We start from the raw sequence: 19544 nt of genomic DNA on the forward strand, positions 1-19544 counted from the left end.
TTTGCAGCCGTGAATTATGAAACTGATAGTTCGGTAATTTTCACATCTGTCAACACATGATAAAATATGCATCCATAATCCGAGAATGGTCTCACAAGAGTCCTATGAAAGTTGAGCAGGATTTTCGGGTGTGATCCTCGCTATTTTCTGGCCACACATCTCAGTGCATTCATCCCAGTTTCTAGCTTGAAGAAATATCATTAATAAGACCACTAACTAAACAGGCCGAATGCCAGTGCTTAAAAGTACTTAAACTAGATTGAATTATGTTGTCAACAGAGTTTAGTAAAAAAAAAAACCAAGTATATCAATTACGTTTTCTGGAGGTACACCTTAATCACTGATGATCAATATCCACAACAGAAGAGAGATTTAGAGTACGGTGCAACCAAAGTCAACAACCAGCATAATTCGCAGATCCAGACATCCTCGTAGGCCACAAGGGGACTGGTGATGGTCCGGAGCATGGTGGTTGATCCGGGAACAAGACTCAGCGGCGTAACGCTGGTGGACTCCTTCGCGTCTTCTTGGAGGTACCAAAGTAAGCCCCTGCTTGTAGAAAAGCAGTTAATGTCGACGGCTGGCAAAGCGGCTTACTCGGCGAAGACTGCTTCCTGCGGTGCGAGCGCGGTCTAAATGGACTGCTTGCGCAAGAATACTATGCGTACTATTTTCAGTCAAGTGTCTATGCGCAATGAAGTAGTCCGTGCATATCGCGACCTCTAGCGGCGTATCGAATGCTTCCTAGCGGCTGCCGGTGTTTCCCAAACTTCGCTTCGCGACCGACGGCTGGCCCCTGCACTGTCCGGGACCCGCTTGACGGATGTGTTGTGCACGTGGCCTGTATGTGTAGGCACTCGGCCGCTATACGTGTGAACAAAAAGAAAAGGGAATTTTTAATGTCGCGGGCTGCATACATTCAATTAAAAAAATATATCTTGTCGGTACACATGCCCCTGATGTATATTTGCATTTGCATTTATTTTTGATATTCACTTCACCGTTGACAGGTGAAAATGTTATACTTGTTTCAGAGTGCTAAACAAATTTTTACTTTCCAAAAAGATGGATCAAAGAATTTGCGTAATATTTTGCTTGAAAAATAAATAAAGTGCAGCACCGCATTTTAAATGCTGACTATGGCATTTGGCGAATCTACTGTGATTAAGACAAGAGTTTACGAGTGGTACAAACGTTACACAGAGGGTCGAGGAGACGTTGAAGACGACGACCGCCCTGGACGCTCTACCACATCAATTACAGACGAAAATGTGGAAGAAGTAAAGAAAATGTTTCTGGAAAATCGCCGAATCACCATCAGAGAGGTTGCTGATGATGTCGGCATATGCTCTGCCTCATGCCAAGCAATCTTTTCGGATATTTTAGGCATGAAACATGTAGAAGCAAAGCTAATTCCGATATTGTTGAATTTCGACCAAACACGACGGGTGCGTATATGTCGTTCAGAAGGTTGTAGCAGGCGAAGAAACATGGGTATACGGGTATGACGTCAAAACTAAGTCCCAATCGTCCATATGGAAACTGCCTGAAGAAGCAAGACGGAAAAAGGTCGACAAGTTCGATCACATGTTAAGGTTTTTGTCACTGTTTTTTTTCGATTACAATGGGATAGCGCATCATGAGTTCCTACATTATTATCATACGGTCAGTAGGGAATACTACCTGGAAGCTACGAACCGTTTGCGCGAAGCATTCCGAAGAAACCGACCACATTTGTGGCAAAACCACTCGTGGAAATTGCCTCATGACAATCCTCCCGCTCAAACCTCAATACCTCTCGTGATTTTTTGGCAAAAAATAAAATCGGTATGTTACCTCAGCCACAGTATTCGCCGCTCATGGCCCCCTGTACTTCTTTCTACTCCCGAGGCTGAAGAGACCCATGAAACGATATCGTTTTGCCATCACTGATGAGATAAAAATAGAATCGCTGAAAGAGCTGAATACCGTAACGAATAGCGAGTTCCAGAAGTGCTTTCAAGATTGGAAAAAGCGTTGGCACAAGTGTATTACCGTCCGTATAACTGAGGGGTTTCCTTTGAAAGGACCAATGTTGATATTGACGAATAAATAAAGATTCTTTAAAAAAAATCAAAAAATTCCCGTTCCTTTTTGATCACACCTCGTATGTTACTTCGATTATAGCTCAAAGATGGAGCACGGTGATCACGTATACTAGTATATTGGCTCTTTTCTGACACAACACTATTTTTGAAGCAAATTTTGTGTACTACAACTTTCTTTTTCATGTGTTGTTGAGTGGCCTTCAGTCCTGAGACTGGTTTGATGCAGCTCTCCATGCTACTCTATCCTGTGCAAGCTTCTTCATCTCCCAGTATCTGCTGCAACCTACATCCTTCTGAAAAAGAATAAAGATAATTTAATATTCTCTCCCAATTCCTCGATAGCTATATCTTGGCCCTGCTTCACTACCTTTACCTGCATTTATTCTCCAAGAAAATGGTTCCTATCCACTCTAAACAAAAGCTATCAACTGAGTATAGAATATTAAGCATCAAGACACAGATTCATATCAGATCATACTGAACATGCAAAGGAGAGCGAAAATGATGTCTTTACGTCTACATTAAAGATTAAACATTATAGATGATGTTCAAGCTACTATTCTATTAAGCGGATAACTATAGTTTTGTACCAAGGTAACATTAAGCATTTAATACGAAAGTAGTCCTTTTTTACGAGCAATGTTTCTTCCAACTTGCAGTTATTGTCAGTATCTTTCAGTCTACGGGATTCACAGTTACATCGTTTGTCGCTTGTTAACTGAATCTGTATGACAACATAACACCTATCAGTCGGCTCAAAGTCCCTTGTAGTTGAGACCGTGTTTATTAGAATGTACCTTCGTCCAGTTCTGATCAGCAGCACGAGTAAAAAACATTTTGATTCACGTAAACATGAAAGATGACATCAGATAAATATTCTGGATCACTTTACAAATAAAACTCTTTTCTGATGGTGCAGTAATTGTATTTATACCAGCAGATATATTCTACATTTTATGAGAAAGGCGTCTTCAGTAAGCGCTAATTAATTTTTCCATTTTCTGGTGACATCTGTGTTTCCCTCATGTGATCAGAGACTAAAGGTTATGTCTGGATTCACTTACTAAAATTTCCTGGATATTTCCGTCAAAAGTGTTCCTTCTTTTGGTTTTTCAAACTTTCTTATGTCTCCATAAGGTGATTTAAATACTTCAATGATAGTCTGGAAATTAATTAAGCCATTTAATAAGAGTATCGTCATAGTTTTGATTGGAACATAATACTTGCTGAAAATACCTTTTATACTAAAAGCGAAGCGTCTGTGGGATAATAAATACCACTATTGCAGCACAGAGTACTACAGATAAAAAATAATAATCACGCTTCTTTTACAGCTAAATTTTATTTTATTTTTAACTACATACATTTCATACAAAAGTGCGTCATTAATGGTCTACAAAGAAAATAATTTTAATAACAATTTTTACTTAACATTAAATATATTTGTTTCATAACAGTAGTACATATCTAAATCCAGGTAATTCGAGATAAATTGTTTATTATTAAGAAAATAATTACTATAACAATAATTTCCTTTGTGAACCCCTGAAAAATTACTTGAAAAGTGCGTGAATAAAAATGAGAAAGATTTATTTGCGGCATAGTATAATTGAATTTATTATTGGCAAGATAATCAGCATTGAAATAGCAGTTGAGGAAGAATGTCTACAAACATCTCCAGAAATTGTCATTCAAAGAAATATGTAAAATTAATGAAGTCAAAGAATATGCATACCATACATACGCATTAACACCTACACCGCTTTTGCACAACCAGATCAAACATTGTTAAGGGATTAAGCTAAACATCAACGCAAGGTCAGTCGGACAACACTATAACTAATGTTGGAATAGACATTCTCTAGTAACCATTGTCTGAAAGAAAGTTTTTAACTGCGTCTTGTACCTGAAACACAAAAGTACTACATAACTCAAGTCGTTGTGCTTCATTGCAAAACTCAGTTATTTGAAATTCCTTTATTCCTATGCACAACAGGAAAGGTGGAAAAAGCTACGATTTAATCAGATGTGCATAATTCGCTTTGTGATCCAACATTCTTAAACCACGGAGATGCATCTGTTTCTGGCGGCAGCCGACCACGGTACACGTTTTTCTTGACAGAAGACAAATCCCACAGTGTTTGACACGCACTCCTCGTTTTGCTATTCATTAAGCTGATAAACTGCTGACTACAGTCATTTATGATTTTGTTACTGAACCTACTAACAGTTTATCCAAGTAGATTATTATTCCACTACGAGAGACCCTCACTGAGGTAATTACTGAAAGCACCACTTATCCCGTTTTTCAAATAATGTAAGTACAGTACACAAAAGGCGACAAACCCTGCCATTTCAAATAACTTACAGGAATGCTGCCCGGTAACAGCTATGACAACCGCCGATATTTCGATAGGTGACCAGACCACCATTTTCAATGCAGAATGGAAACGACAGAACAATGTGAGCGGCAACTTAAATAATCGATGGACGAAGCTACGCGAAGTAGGAATTAAAAGACAGTATAAACAGAAAGACGACGTGTAACGGAATAGCGTTACTTTTTAATTGATAGTGTGTTGTCGATAGTTGAAACGACTGAGTAATGATTAATTTATGAAGATGACGTGGAAAAAAGTTGTCAAAATTGTAAAAATCAGTTGTGTTTAGTAACTGCACTCTGACTTCAATGTCATACATTTAAGAATTTAAAGCTGTCATATTTGTAAAGTATGAGTCCTTCCTCATGATGTTATGTTTTATTATTACAAAAAGAGAAGTACTCTGCCAATGAGAAAGCCATTACACCTGAAGACGAGCAAGCCTTTCGCCATGTCGTTCCATTTAGTGAACGCCTTTTCTGTCAGTGAAAGTCCGCAGTAGGCTGATCCAATGGACAGCGCCGATATAGGGTTGGCAGGCGTGCTTCGTTGTTTCCGTTTCGGGAGCGCTTTTTATATGGGACGAGGTATATAGCAGATAAACTGAACAGTAAAGAGAAACCTGCTAATTGTACTGGAATGAGGTCACGTATTGGTGAGCACTTTCTTCAAGACATTAAATATTTCTGCTCCCATTAGTACCATTTATGGAAGAGATCGATAATTAGCACTTCTGCATTAATAAGTCGTCTCATGCAAATCGTCGCCGTGGATGCAAGACTCATATTGGCTAAAATATTGTGTTCCACCATCTTATTTCAAGAATCTTTCTCAAAGTTAGTCATTATGGAGTCTGATCTAGGTAATTAGTAAGGGATGTGAAGAATTTACGGAAGCATTTTTGCACCACGTTCTCAACATCACTGCATCTGATAAGGCAAGCTACAGACAAATTATTTCATTGTTCATGTACATGAGAGACAGCCTGTGTTAACATAAAATGTATTGAAAAGGGCTTTTGGTTCGCTCTATTGACAGTTAAGGCTAACCAGTGCCACCTTGTTATTTCGAGTACCTACCACTACTCTGATTAAATTGTGTCTTAAAAGTAACGTGTGCTAAATTATTGTATCATCGTGTGGTTTATTAATGAAAGAAAATGGAGATATACAACTCTGATGTGTCGTTTTGTTATAATGCTCGCTTAAATTTCACTTATTTAAATTTACAAACTATAAGTCTTAATGTATTGCCAGTTTAATGACATTTACTAACTTCATTTGGCTTATTAAAAGTTCGTAAAGTAATGTTTGAAAAGGAAATCATTCAAGATGTTGTAACTTTCATAGTGGTACAAAAAGCTATAATTATGTTTCTTGAATTATAAATTCATTATCTGTTCGAAGTTGAAAGAACACCACTTCCTAGATTCGTCCTTTCAGGACATGGTGACCGGTATTAGCAATCAGAATTATTGATTGTCGTGAGTAAAACTCTCGTGGTGAGTTAGTGTTGGTCCATGGCTCAGTGATGAATGCTGTTACTGCGCTTTAGTGGGAAACATTAGTTATCAGAATAATAATTACAGGTAACTGTGAAATGTGTACTTTGTTTCTGGGTACAACCCTCGGTTTGTTTGCCAGCTGAATGCACCAGAAGTAGTATGATAGCCTAATTAACGTTCAGACGCGGTTAACGTTAGTAAGAGACTTCAGTTTTTCGAAAAAAGTGTTTAAAGTGATAATTTTATTGTCTTTAGTAGTAAGTTCAATGTTATACATAATGACAGACAGACAGAGTTCTAGCAGTGTCGCACAGCTTTACAGGCAGAACCAGACATTTGCGGTAAAAGATAATAAGATAACACTGCATTTTGGAATAGAAAAGAGTGTGTAGGCTTCCTATAAAAGCACATCGTAAACAACTAGTGCCTCCAAACATGATCAACATCAGACGTTACGGATAGAGAAGTATTAATCAACTATATGTGAGAACTTACGCATCTTTTTAGAACATGTGATTTCAATCCACCCGTTATTCGCTTCACTACGGAGGGGGAAAGGGTTGCTGCATTCCCTTCGTCGACGTGCTGGGAAGGATGACGGTACATTGGAGCATGACATTTATAGGAAGTAAACTTACGCAATCCCCTAAGGTTTGGCAAAGCTGTATCTCCTCAAGATCCTTTCTTCCAGGAGTGCTACTTCCGCAAGGTATGCTGGACGACTTCTGTGAAATTTGAAAAGTAGGACACGAGGTACTGGCGGAAGTCGCACTATGAGAGCGGGTAGTGTGTCGTGCTTGGATAGCTCAGTCGGTGGAGCATTTGCCTGCAAAAGGTAAAGGTCCCAGTTTCGAGTCCAGATTCGGCAGACATTTTTAATCCGATACGAAGTTTCAAATCAGCGCATACTCTGCCACACAGTGAAAATTCATTCTCGAAACACACTGATTGTATCTTCTGGCTATCAGGTGTCACCATCCAACTTTAAGGAGAACTTCATACCTTGGTTTACAGGATTCGCGTCATCTCAGACCCTTAATGTATGTCAGTTAAGATGGTTCACCTTGAAGTTAACTTCCGCCAGAATGGATACAGAGAGAAACAGATCAGTCGGGCGCTATGCTATCGACTAAGCATGAATCAAGTGAGTAATGAGAATGACGATGTAGAGCCTAAGTCTAGAGGTTTTCACCTTACGTATGTAGTATATGCTACAGGTTTGGTTCTATTCAGAGGAAACGGGGCTTCAGTGGTCTCCTTTCAAGGACTATAAAGGACAGTTTTGGTTTACCCGTGAGGACTGGAAGGACATGTGCATAGAGCAAAAGCATCTGGATATGATGGTGTTTCCAGAGTAATATACACTTGTCACTATGTAATAACTGTAGTCTTTGCTGAAATATGTAATGCATCACTAACTTAGGGTATTTTTCCAAAGACACAAAAATATGCTGTTAAACCCCTCTACAAGGAAGGTGATAGGAGCCAACATCATTTTTAAAAAATTGAGGAGTGATGTATTCTAGAATAGTATCCCAACAAAGCAAAAATAATATCCTCAGTAAATTACAGTTTGTATCTCAGAAGAGTTGCTCCACTGCAAATGTTATTTACACGTTCACTAACCAAATTTTACAAGCATTAAATAAGAAATAGCACCGGTTAGTACTTTTGTGACCAATCTCTTGGATAAAGTGAGGTTTTACGGACTGATGGTATAGCCAAGCAGAGTGTGATATCATACCTAAGCAAATTAAAACTTTGTGTTCTGCCTTACGGCAGATCTTGTCATTGGGGAAGCCTAGTCAGAGTTCCACCATATGAGCGTCTAGGGAAGTAATTCTAGTGGTGGTTTCCCGTTGCCTTCCACTGATGAAGATGAAATGATAATGGGGATAACACAACACCCAGCCTCTGAGCGGAGAAAATATCCGACCCAGCCGGGAATCGAACCCGGGGCCCGTGGCGTCACAGACCGCCGCGCTGACCATGCAGCTATCGGGGCTGGCATATAATCAAAAGAACGCAGAAATTTGCACTTAATAATTCGACCAATGCAAGCAAGAGAGACTTCTGAATGGAGAGGAATCATATGTAGGGTTCCACAACATCCATTGTTAAGTGTACTATTGTTTCTCATGCATGTAAACGACCTTCCGTCCATTATACAACAACTAAAACTAGTTCTTTTTGTTTGCAGGTGACTCTAGTACTCTAATAAATCCAAACACACATACAGCAACGGAAGAAATGTTAAATAATGTTATTAAAAGTAGTAAGAGTGGTTTTCTGCAAATGTCTTCACTCTCAGTTTCCAGAATGATACAATATATTCAGTTCTACACATTTATAGCCACTACAGTAATGACAAGTGTAACACATATTGAGCAAATAATAACTAGGGTGGTGACTTTAGAAATTTTAGGTGTCCACATTGATTAGAATTTAAACTGGAAACAGAGCATTTGGGAACCCCCCCAAAAAAATCACATTTCCACTTAGAATCATTACAATTTTTGGGATGGGACAAATTAAGTTGCAATGATTTTCATGTATCATATGGAATAATGTTCTGGGGCAAGTCATCTTTGAGTAAGAAAGCTTTCATTGCTCAAAAACGTTCTGTAAGAATAATATTTGGTGCTCACTCTCGATCGTGTTGTAGAGATCTGTTTAAGGAGTTCGGCAATTTGACTAATGCTTCACGTATATTTATTCTGTCATGAAGTATGTTCTAAATAACTCACTATAGTTCAAAAAGAACGATGTTGTACATAATTACAATACCAGAAGAAGAAAAGAGATTAATTACTACATGTGAAAGTTGTCTTCAGCACAAAAAGGGATGCGCAATGCAGCCACCAAAATTTTTGATCACTTACCCAGTGACATAAACTGTCAGACAGCAAAATTAAATTAGAAAAGAGGGTGAAAAGGTTTCTCCTTGGCTATGCCTGCTGTTCTGTAGCAGAATTTCTGTTTTTGTAAGGTGTAAGAGTTGATGGCGAGAAATGTCAAATTCACGTCTGTGTTTAATACAATAAAAAAGTAGAAAATTAAAAGAAAATTGCAAATGGTCAGCATCAAGCTAAAAATTACATATGAAGGTGTAATATGAATGTAAAATGACTCGTTCCACGTCATAGCGAATAACTGCACAGATGATTCTGGGAACATGAAACTAACTAACTAACATGCTCTGAACAGCCGAGAGAAGCTGTGATGGCAGAACTTTGTCTTGCTACCGGTCATACAATGGCATACAGAAGCACAGAGATTTTCGCATGCATTTCCCACTGCTGAGATGATGTCATTACAGATGCTGTTGAAATGGGAATTTCTGCTTAATTCTACCAGGGATCCTGATACCTCCATAGTCCAACAACAGAGGGACAGAGTTGGCAGCACTTGCTTGCCCATCGTTAGTTAATGTTTCATTGTGAATAACGTCTGGCGTTTCTCATTCCGTTTATGTTTTGAAAATTAGGAGGTGTTCTTCTCTACAAACATCGACGCTAATCGGCAGCATTACCCAGCAGCATTGCCATAAGTTATTACCAGATTCGATACATGTGAAGAATATGAAGTTTAACTTTATCAGTTTTTGGCGATCCGAATGTTTCCAGACACCATCCTCTCGCTGGGCCGTGTTAGAAAAAGAAGGGCAGCCGTCCTTTGGCAGCACCATAAGCGGGCGGCAGCACCCGGCAAGTGCACGGTGCCACCGACTTCAGATGGCGGCCGTGGAGCTTCTGCGACGCGGGCGGCGCTGGGCGGCGGCGCAGCCACGGGAAGAGGGTGGCGTAGTAAGCCAGCTCCACCACGCTCAGCAGGCTGCCCCCAAGACACAGGCCCAGGATGCCCCCGATAGTCGCTGCAGGGCACGGCAGGCAGCGTGAGTCAGCCACCGGAGCAAGGGCAAGTTCGCTGTAAAAGCTAGGCAATGAAACAACTCTGAAGAGTGGACTCCCACAGGGTTCTGTACTTGCACCAATTCTTTTCAACCTGCATATTGGCTCTGTGGATCAGTCAGCAAGGCGAATAAAAGCGCGCTGCAAAATTCTGGGCAAGAAAATCCTAACAGAATAGTTCTGAATCATGGAATGTGACAGCAACTATTCTTTGCAACCTGCATACTGACACTGGGGGGTCAGTCAGTAGAACAAGTCCACGTCCACTACAAAATACTAGGATAGGTACCCAGTAATGGAACAGATCTGAAGAATAGATTCCCACTGGGCTCTCTACTGGCACCAATTCTTTTCAACCTTCATTCTGGTACTACGGGTCAGTTCTCAGAAAGTCTGCTGCAAAATAAGAGCAAAGGAAATCAGAAACTGAACAACTCTGAAGAATGGACTGCCACAGGGATCTTTACTGGTACCAGTTATTTTCAGCGTCCATTCTGGTACCAGTGCCATCATGTTATTTCGAGTACCTACCATTACTCTGATTAAATTGTGTCTTAAAAGTAATGTGTGCTAAATTATTGTATCATTGTGTGGTTTATTAAAGAAAGAAAGTGGAGATACACAACTCTGATGTGTTGCTTTGTTATAATGCTCACTTAAATTTCACTTGTTTCAATTTACGCACTAAAAGTCTTAATGTATTGTCAGTTAAATGACATATACTAACTTCATTTGGCTTATGAAAAGTTCGTAAAGTAATGTTTGAAAAGGAAATCATTTTAGTAGTTGTTACATTCATACTGGTACAAAAAGCTATAATTACGTTTCTTGAATAATGAATTCATTATCTGTTCTAAGTTGAAATAACACCACTCACAAAATTCGTCCTTTCAGGACATGGCGACCGGTATTAGCAATCAGTAATGGAATTATGCTGAAGTAAGGGCTCACGAAGGGCTCTGTACTTGTAACTTTTCTCTTTCAACATTCATTCTATCACTGTGGATCAGACAATAAAGCAAGGCCCAATCCATTGCGAAATACGAGACAAGAAAGTCAGCAACGATACAAATCTGAAGAGTGGACTCCCACAGGGCTTTGTACTTGCACCAATACTTTTCAGCCCACGTGCTGCAGGCATTCAACACACTGACATCAGGAAATCCACTTATGCCTGTACAGAACCCCACAGACGTAGTGTGTTTATTTTCATTAATTTTATACATTTTACTTCAAGCTGTGTCCCCTGTAATATTCTGCCTCTGGAAAGCACAAGGACGCCCCAGTCGCAGGCTAACTCAAAATCTGCTGATGAGAAATACTGACAGTTCACCCAGAGAGCTCGTAATACGGAGCAGTGACCAGACAACGCGTGTAAGCAACGAGGCTGTACCACGTGACATGCTGGATCACCTGTCATAGCAGCTATGTGCGAACCAATCGGGTATTCTCAATAAATCACATGATGTAACAACTCGTAGCATCTCAAATATGGAAAGCAACCCTATCAGTTAATCAGTAATAATTAAACAAATATATTTCTGTAATTTAATTGTTGATATGATAATTAGTTTACATTTAATAATAATTTATAATTGAGTTTTACATGTTCATTCATGTTGGAAAGTGCACGGACGGGTATCAATTACTTCCACAGGTACAGGAGTAAATGTACACAAAATTCCAGCTTCATAGCATTAGCTGCCAATTATATAACGAAAACCTACAAAATGGTGGCCAAAAAGAAGCAGCCTTTGCCCATTCCGAGTAGCACCCACTTCGTTGAAAGACCTCCCCATGGCCCCAGTCTAGCATGCTGTAAACATCTGTATACTGCATGTGAACATCTAAGCACACCACCGAGCGAGGTGGCGCAGTGGTTAGACACTGGACTCGCATTCGGGAGGACGACGGTTCAATCCCGCGTCCGGCCATCCTGATTTAGGTTTTCCGTGATTTCCCTAAATCTTTCCAGGCAAATGCCGGGATGGTTCCTCTGAAAGGACACGGCCGACTTCCTTCCCCATCCTTCCCTAATCCGATGAGACCGATGACCACGCTGTCTGGTCTTCTTCCCCAAAACAACCAATCTAAGCACACCGAGGAAAAGGATTTGATTGAAGTCTATTTATACCAATGAGGCCAGGTAGTGTATTCCTCTCTACAGCGCTTTAGCACAGAAACCAAAACAACTACTGCCCTTCCTCGTGATTTCACTTAGCCAGCTTTTCTCGTCAGATCATCTCTTCTGGACTCCGTGTTGTAGCTGAAAGGTGTCTCGGCTTCGCTTTTCAGAAGTGGTAGCGGACGTATTTTGCAACGGCAGCGTACTGAGTATGTACTGTTGCACTCTGAATATGTCTTCTTACTCCATAGTGTGTGGCCACCTTAATGACTGCACCTCGCTCCTTAAGATGTCATTTTGCTGCATTGGGGCCAGGCATTCAGTAATCGTGGCGCAATAGAAAATATCAAATGCTGGCTGGAAAAAGCGAGGATAACATTTGTAACAAACTGGAATTTGTCAATATGTGATAAAAATTTAAGTGTTAAGAAATCTTCTCTGAAGCCGTTGAGTTCGAAGAGTAACCTTGTATGGAAGTCAAACATGGACGACAGGCAGTTCTGACGAGAAGAGGACAGAAGCTTTTAAAAGGTGGTGCTGTAGAAGAATACTGAGGCTTAGCTAGGTAAACAAAATAACAAATGAGGAGGTACTGAACTGGACTGGGGAAAAAAAGATGGGAGACGTCCAGAGGCATGAATAAATTGTCAGTTTCAGAACAGTTGGCATAACCTTCTTGAGATATTCAGCAACTGTTTAGTGTTTAGATAATTAAGACTATTGTCATTTATTGTTCCGTCTCAGTTAACGTTTTCGTTAGATTACATGTTTCGACCAATCTGCATCATCTTCAGATCTACGAAATTGCGTCAGCAACCTATCTTATATATTGAGAACCTCATATCAGAGTACTGTGTTTTTGCAAAACGCAGTAATCTGCTTTGTAGTTGTGAATAGAGAAAACAGGTTGCTGACACGACTGCTTAGATCTGAAGATGATCGAGAGCGATCGAAACACGTAGTCTAATTGAAAATGTGCAACTGAGACAGAACAATAAATGAGAATTATCTTCATTGTCAATTTGGTACGGGAAGGAAGTGGAGAGGAGGGGGCAGGGGGGAATTGTAGAGAGATACCAAGGTTTGAGTGCAGTAAGCAGTTTCAAACGTATGTAGGCTGCGGTTGTTCTGTAGAAATGATGAGGCTTAAACGGCGTAATCTAGCGTGAGGAGCTGCATCAAACAAGCCTTCAGGCTGAAGACCACAAGAGCAGACAACAACGTTGATCTGTAATCTGGAGGACACTTGTAAATGCGCCATATAATTCGGTAAGATTTAAATACAGGGATAATTTAGTGGAGCGGAGACTCGACAATACGATCGTCTGCAGTAAAAAACCTAGAAACCAGCGGTGAGTTACACTTATTGCCCAGTAACAAGAACAAAAGTGTTTACACTACAGGCGACATATTAGTTGCGAGAGAACAGAAACTGTACTGGTACGTAAAAGAATTCTCACGTGTTCTTCAGTCTTAGATGGGCAGTTCTTGATATAGGACATGTTTCGATCTCTCTATATCATCTTCATATCTATGTAGTTGCTTCTGTAACCGGTCGTGTCTGTGTCAGAACCTCACGTCAGATGTGATGATCTGACATAGATATGATAGGTTGCTGAGGCACCTACATAGATCTCAAATAATCCAGAGAGATCGAATCGTATCACGTATTAAAAAATGTGTCATTAAAACTGAAGATTAAATGAGAACTGTTATAAAATCAGAGTTGTGACATTTATCATAAACAAGCTAAATGGCGTTGTATTTATTTCTTCAAAGCTTTTATTTCATTCCAGATGTCCAATGCAAATTCTTCAGATATCTATGGAATCCACGCGCAAAACCCACGGTATTTTTGAACGGAATCCGATCGTACCGGCATTCGACATCTCCACACCGTTTACGGGCAAACCCTACACCATACAGACGTCACGTTACCTGGGACGCAACTATGTTGACGACAAAATTCCTGCTCTGTACGTGTGCATCTGAGTACTCACTAGATAAATGATATTGCTACTCCGTGAAAATGCGTCAAACAATGCACTTTCCGCTTCTGTAGTGTCCATAGAGCGGTCTCCATTAAGAGCAGTCGCAAATCAGAGCAGCTGGGATCGACCGTTGCCTCCAATACTCTCCCAGAGCATCAGGTCAACATGTAAGCGTTTCTGACTGTAATCAATCTTCCTGAAATTTTTGTAGACATTCAAAGCAAATTTCCCTTGCGACTATTTTTCCTACAGCGAAACTGGTCTCTATAGAAGGTATGTCGGTCAGCAAATAAGCTTGGCTTGGCTAAGTCTCTGTTTCCCGCTGCTCGTCGCTAAACTGTGCAGCTATTACGCAGTCCTACTGCAAAATGGTACTCAGCTGTCTCATCGAGGCAACTGAAACTTACTCTCTTTTGCTCATATTTTATGGGCATACCCGTGCGTAAAGTGGGACTGACCACTAAATGTCACGAGAAGCGGACCCACCAGTATAAAAGGAGACGGTGGTGTCAGTAGAGAGGCAGGAACAGCAGAATGTGTAAGCGTATTGTCATATCACTAACTTGGTTGCAGAGTATCTTTGCGAGTGTCTGCATTCCAGAGTCGAGCACGGGACGTGGAGCTGCTTGTCACGTCGCGAGTCAATACGCAATAGCATTTTATTGCAGCAAGCTACTTTGAAGTACGGGTTCGTAGTTTTGGAGCCGTTGGCAGTGGCAATATACAGCCGCTGGTATCTAAGCGTGACTCACTCGCACCTGTCGCTAGCCTAGCCGTGGGAAGCGCAACCTGTGTTAAGTTGGAGTGACAGAATATTCAAGCCCCCAAGAATCTAAATAAACAGTATTAAATATTATTCAGTTTTGTTAAAAGTCAATATGAAGCCCTTTGTTATTAAAAGGAAGGTTGTATTAAAATCTCAGCTATCTATCTGAGATACTTTCAGATTTAGAGACAATTACCTAAAACACCAAAAACCGACACTTATAAGATTAAAGTCAGTTAGGATTCATTGCAGTTTGTCTTTTAGTATCATTTGGAATTACTACTGAAGTTCACTAAATGGCAGAACGATTTATTTGGATTTTTTATAATTAAAAACGTTCATTATTTTTCATTTTCGTAACATACAATTCAGAAAGGATTAATATTTATTTAATAACTATTTGTTTTGTTGTATGAATAAATGAGAGTGAGTGAGAATGTATTTGTGGGACATACGTAAAGATTTAATATTATCTGATGTTAAACATTACGTAACTATGTCATGGCAAAGTGTGAAGCAAGCAGTTGCAATGAAACCTGTAATTTCACTACCTTGCTGATGATGTATGTCCAAGGGTACTTGCTTTTGTAAGAAGGCAGCCGGAATAACCATTTGCAGAGTAACGATTGTCCGATGTCGTTTCAAGATTAGTTTTCTTTTAGTTTGGTTTTGTTAAACATTTAATTAAGATTTTCGGGATGAAGTGACGTAAATGCATCTGTGAATATTGATTGGCGTACGACAGTTTTGGCGCGAGATAGAACTCGAAGGATTGTCGTGATTGGCTGGTCATTTTGAACAACCAATCAGAGTTACGCATTTCCCGCGCTATATCAAGTAGTTACAGGCCCTGGAAGGAACGGCAGGGAGTCAGTCGTTGGCTAGCTATCGGACGTACGGGTCATGTTGGACGTGTCCGTCTATGTTATGAGTAAAATGAAGAAGTTAATGGTATTTCGCGTCCGGATGGTATTGCCGTGAAAGCAGTTGCATTTACAGACAAATTGTGGAAATTTGAGCTTTGTGAAGTGTTAAGACCGAATGTGAAACTCATATATTGTAGCAGAGCATCGACTGTAGATCACGCAATAATTCGGGTCGGACTTAAGTACATTTCTAGCTGTCTCGCGTGTATATTGGGTTGAATGAACTGTGAGCGGAGGACATTGGTATTAGTCGTTTAAATAAATACGAGCTGATGGCTAATTCCTTAATTTTGAACGTAAAAAAATAAAGAACTTGTTTCGGAATTTTGCCATTTTCTTTCTAAAAGAATGAAGCAATCGCCCCCCACCCGAAAATCGTTATAAGATATTACAGGATAGCTTGCTACCAGAGTTTAGGCGAACTTTGCAAACAAGTATTGACGACATTTTTCTTCGACGCTGCTTTTAACATCGTCTGAACAGTATCTACGTATGCAGAGAATCGGGCTGGTGACCAGACGCCTTACTGAGTTAGATGGAACTTTTTGTAGTGCACAGTACGACGAAAGACAGTGGTCAGACAATTACCCAACGCAACGCGACTTGTACCCCGCCTCGCCGCATGCTGTGTTGTGTTGTGGGTAGCTCTGCATGGGGAAGGCATTATTATGTCAGTTCAAGTGTGGCTGCAAGTATTGTTATTGTGAAGTAATGAGTTATGGAAGTGGATTCAGTGAAAAGTGCGTAAAGATGTAATTAAGTATGAGCAGTGCCGCCTATAATGTCTTTGAGTGTCCGCCCGTTTGCGTGTCGTACCTAACAACATCAATCATCCGCGTCGAGTTCGGCCTCCCAGAATGAAACTAATGTGAGTCAGTAAAATAATTTAGCACAAAGGAGAGCAATCTGGTACCAGATATTGTGTGTGCGTGACGAGCGTAAGAACTTTCTTTCGACCATTCGGCTTCCGCATCATCAACAATACCCCCGCCGTGTCAGTCATGCGTACGCTCGTCAAAGTGAAAATTGTGGATAACTAATCACCATCATCATTGCCTGTGTATCTATCACTGAAGGTTCGGCCAGAGTAAGACTGTGAAATACGTGTGACGGCGTGAAGTACAATAGTGACAGACATTAACATCGTCAAAAACACTGTACAATAATAAGGGAATGATAATTATGACCTCTCATCAAATTAGCAAGAACGTTACTTGTCATCAACTGTTACGACTTAGTATGTAAACCTGCGATTTTCTTATCGTCTCAAAATAGAATCGTTCATACCAGACGTAGGACAGTGTTGTGTTTAGTGTTTAATGGCTCCTCTAAACCTGCTTGCATATTTATATAGCCTACATAATTTGAGGCAAGCAAGCAGTAGTGTGGAGCAGAAAGAACACGGCCGCCGCGAGAGCACCAGGTATGTAGCGTGGGCAGGGCGCACGGTTAAAGCGAGAACAGTTTAAGGTTCCCCCACCAGTTGTACCCCAGTGCGTGTTACAAATGGGTCGGTCAGAGACTTCGAACGTGGGTTAGTCACTGGATGTCAACCGAGTAATAGATCCATTAGAGACATTTCAGCCCTTCTAAATCTGCTCAGGTCGACTGTCAGAGCTGTTACTGTGAAGTGGAAACGCAATGGAACAACCACTGCTAGTCTTGGTAATAAAAAGATCAGCCTCCTAACGTACTTTGCATATTTCCACTCAATAATGCCTATGGAATAGTTTTCTGGGGTAACTCACCACTTAGACATAAAGTATTGATTGCACAAAAGAGAGCAGTGAGAATAATTAGTCGTGTTCACCCAAGGACGTCATGTAGGCACCGTTTCAAGGAGTTAGGTATTTTAACTGCACCATCAGAGTACATATATTCGCTAATGAAATTCGTTACAAATAATCCATCTCAAATCGCGAAGAACAGTGATGTTCATACATACAACACTAGAGGGAAACATGACCTTTCCTATCCGTTATTAAAGCTGTCAGTTGCTCAAAAAGGAGTACATTGTTCAGCAACAAAGGTCTTTGAGCATTTGCCCAACAACAGAACGTGTCTGGCAGGTAGCAGATCAAGTTTTAAATCTATCTTAAAATCTTTTCTTTTGGAAAACTCCTTCTGTTCCATGGACGAGTTTCTGTATCAGAACGGGTAAAAAAAAATGTACCTCTACATGTAGTTGCATGTGTAGAACTAAAAATTTCAGTTATATTAATATTAGCACTATTCATGTGTGTATATATATCTTGTAACCTGACTTGTTCCACATCATATCGATAAAATAATCGTAAAAATGATCTACGGAACGTGACATAACTAAACTAAACTTAACTGCTAAACCAAGACCAGGCAGACTTCGTGTATTGATGGACAACAACCATCAAGCGCTGTGGTTGTAAAAGATCGCATGAAATCAGTGGAAGGAATTAAGGAATGACTCGTGAGTTCCAAGGTACTACCAGCAATCCAGCTAGCACAATGACTGTGCATAAGAGAGTTAAAATGAACGGGTACAATGGTCGTCTATTTCCTCAGTGGCCAGACGTTTCTGTAGCCAACACAAACGACGCTTGATGTGGAGTGATGAGCGACGCCACTAGACAGTGGGTTAATCGAAAAGAGTGATTCGGAGTGGTGAATCGCACTATAAGCTACGGCAGTTAGACGGAAGGTAACGATTTGGCGAATGCATGGAGAACGTTACCAGTCGTCATGTACACTGCCGACAATGAAGTACAGAGGAGGTGATGTTAGGGTATGGGGATGTTCTTGGTTAGGGTGTGATCCCCCTATTGCGCTTAAGGAAACACTATCTTCAGAAGGATGTGAACACATCTTCCAGCACAGTGTATTGCATGCAGTAGAGGGTCAGTCCGGAGACGATGATTCTACCAGCATCACAATGCGTCTGCAGCTCGTGATCTTGTGGCTAGCGTTGCTGACTCCGGATCACGGGGTCCTGGGTTCGATACCCGGCCAGGCCGGGGATTTTCTCTGCTTGGGGACTGGGTGTTTGTGTTGTCCTCATCATTTCATCTTCATCATCATTCGTAACAGTGACTGGATAGCACTGTGTAGAAACTGGGTCTTTGCACGAACGCTGATGACCGCGCAGTTGAGCGCCCCACAAACCAAATCTCATCATCATCACAGCATCACAATGTACCGTGTCATAAGGCAGAATCTGTGAGGAAATGGGTTGCGAAGAATAACACATCTGAAATGGACTGGCTTGCCCAGAGTCACTACCTAAACGCAATGGATCACCTCTGGAATGAGTTACAACGTCGACTTCGCTCGAGACCCTTGCGTCCGACATCACTACCTTCTCAGGTTTAGGCTCTTGAGGAAGAATGGGTTGTCATTCTTCCACAGACATTCAGACAGCTCGTTGAAAGTGTCACTGGAAGAGTCCAAGCTTTCATAAGGACAAAGGATGGACCCCTCCCACATAAATGCCCATTAACATGTATTTGCGTACTTTTGATCAGATAGTGAACTTACCTCAGAAGTAACCATTTGCTGAGTAGTTGCCATCGCTAGGAAAGTTTCCTGATTACTTGGACTTGTGTGTTACTTTGGTCTGGGAGAAAATTATCGGATCCAGGGTCATTTATCTTGCAAGATTTTTGGGTAGGTTTATTAGTAAGTTGAAGAAGCTATGTTATTAAACGCGTCTTTAATTTGTTGGGTTTCAAACTGCCGAAACTCTAATACCTAAATCTGTGGGCTTGTGACGTCGACAGACGATTGTTATCCTATTTTCTCGTTTTCGCACTCCTAGATCACTCTTTCGAACGGTTAGCTGATGGAGAAATATTTACTGACATCACTATCATCAACGAGA

General features: G+C 40.7%; 1 protein-coding gene across 1 annotated transcript in view; it reads right to left on the reverse strand.

Moving 5' to 3' along the window:
- Positions 1 to 9622: 9622 nt before the first annotated feature.
- The window catches only part of LOC126417077 (pickpocket protein 28-like), a 93432-nt gene continuing 83510 nt past the window's right edge, over positions 9623 to 19544 (reverse strand). The window contains exon 11 of the mRNA XM_050084972.1: positions 9623 to 9846. Coding sequence (XP_049940929.1) covers positions 9623 to 9846 — 224 coding nt within the window. The remainder of the gene's footprint in view (positions 9847 to 19544) is intronic.

The sequence above is a fragment of the Schistocerca serialis genome, chromosome 8 (assembly GCF_023864345.2).
Source record: "Schistocerca serialis cubense isolate TAMUIC-IGC-003099 chromosome 8, iqSchSeri2.2, whole genome shotgun sequence".
Lineage (NCBI taxonomy): Eukaryota > Metazoa > Arthropoda > Insecta > Orthoptera > Acrididae > Schistocerca > Schistocerca serialis.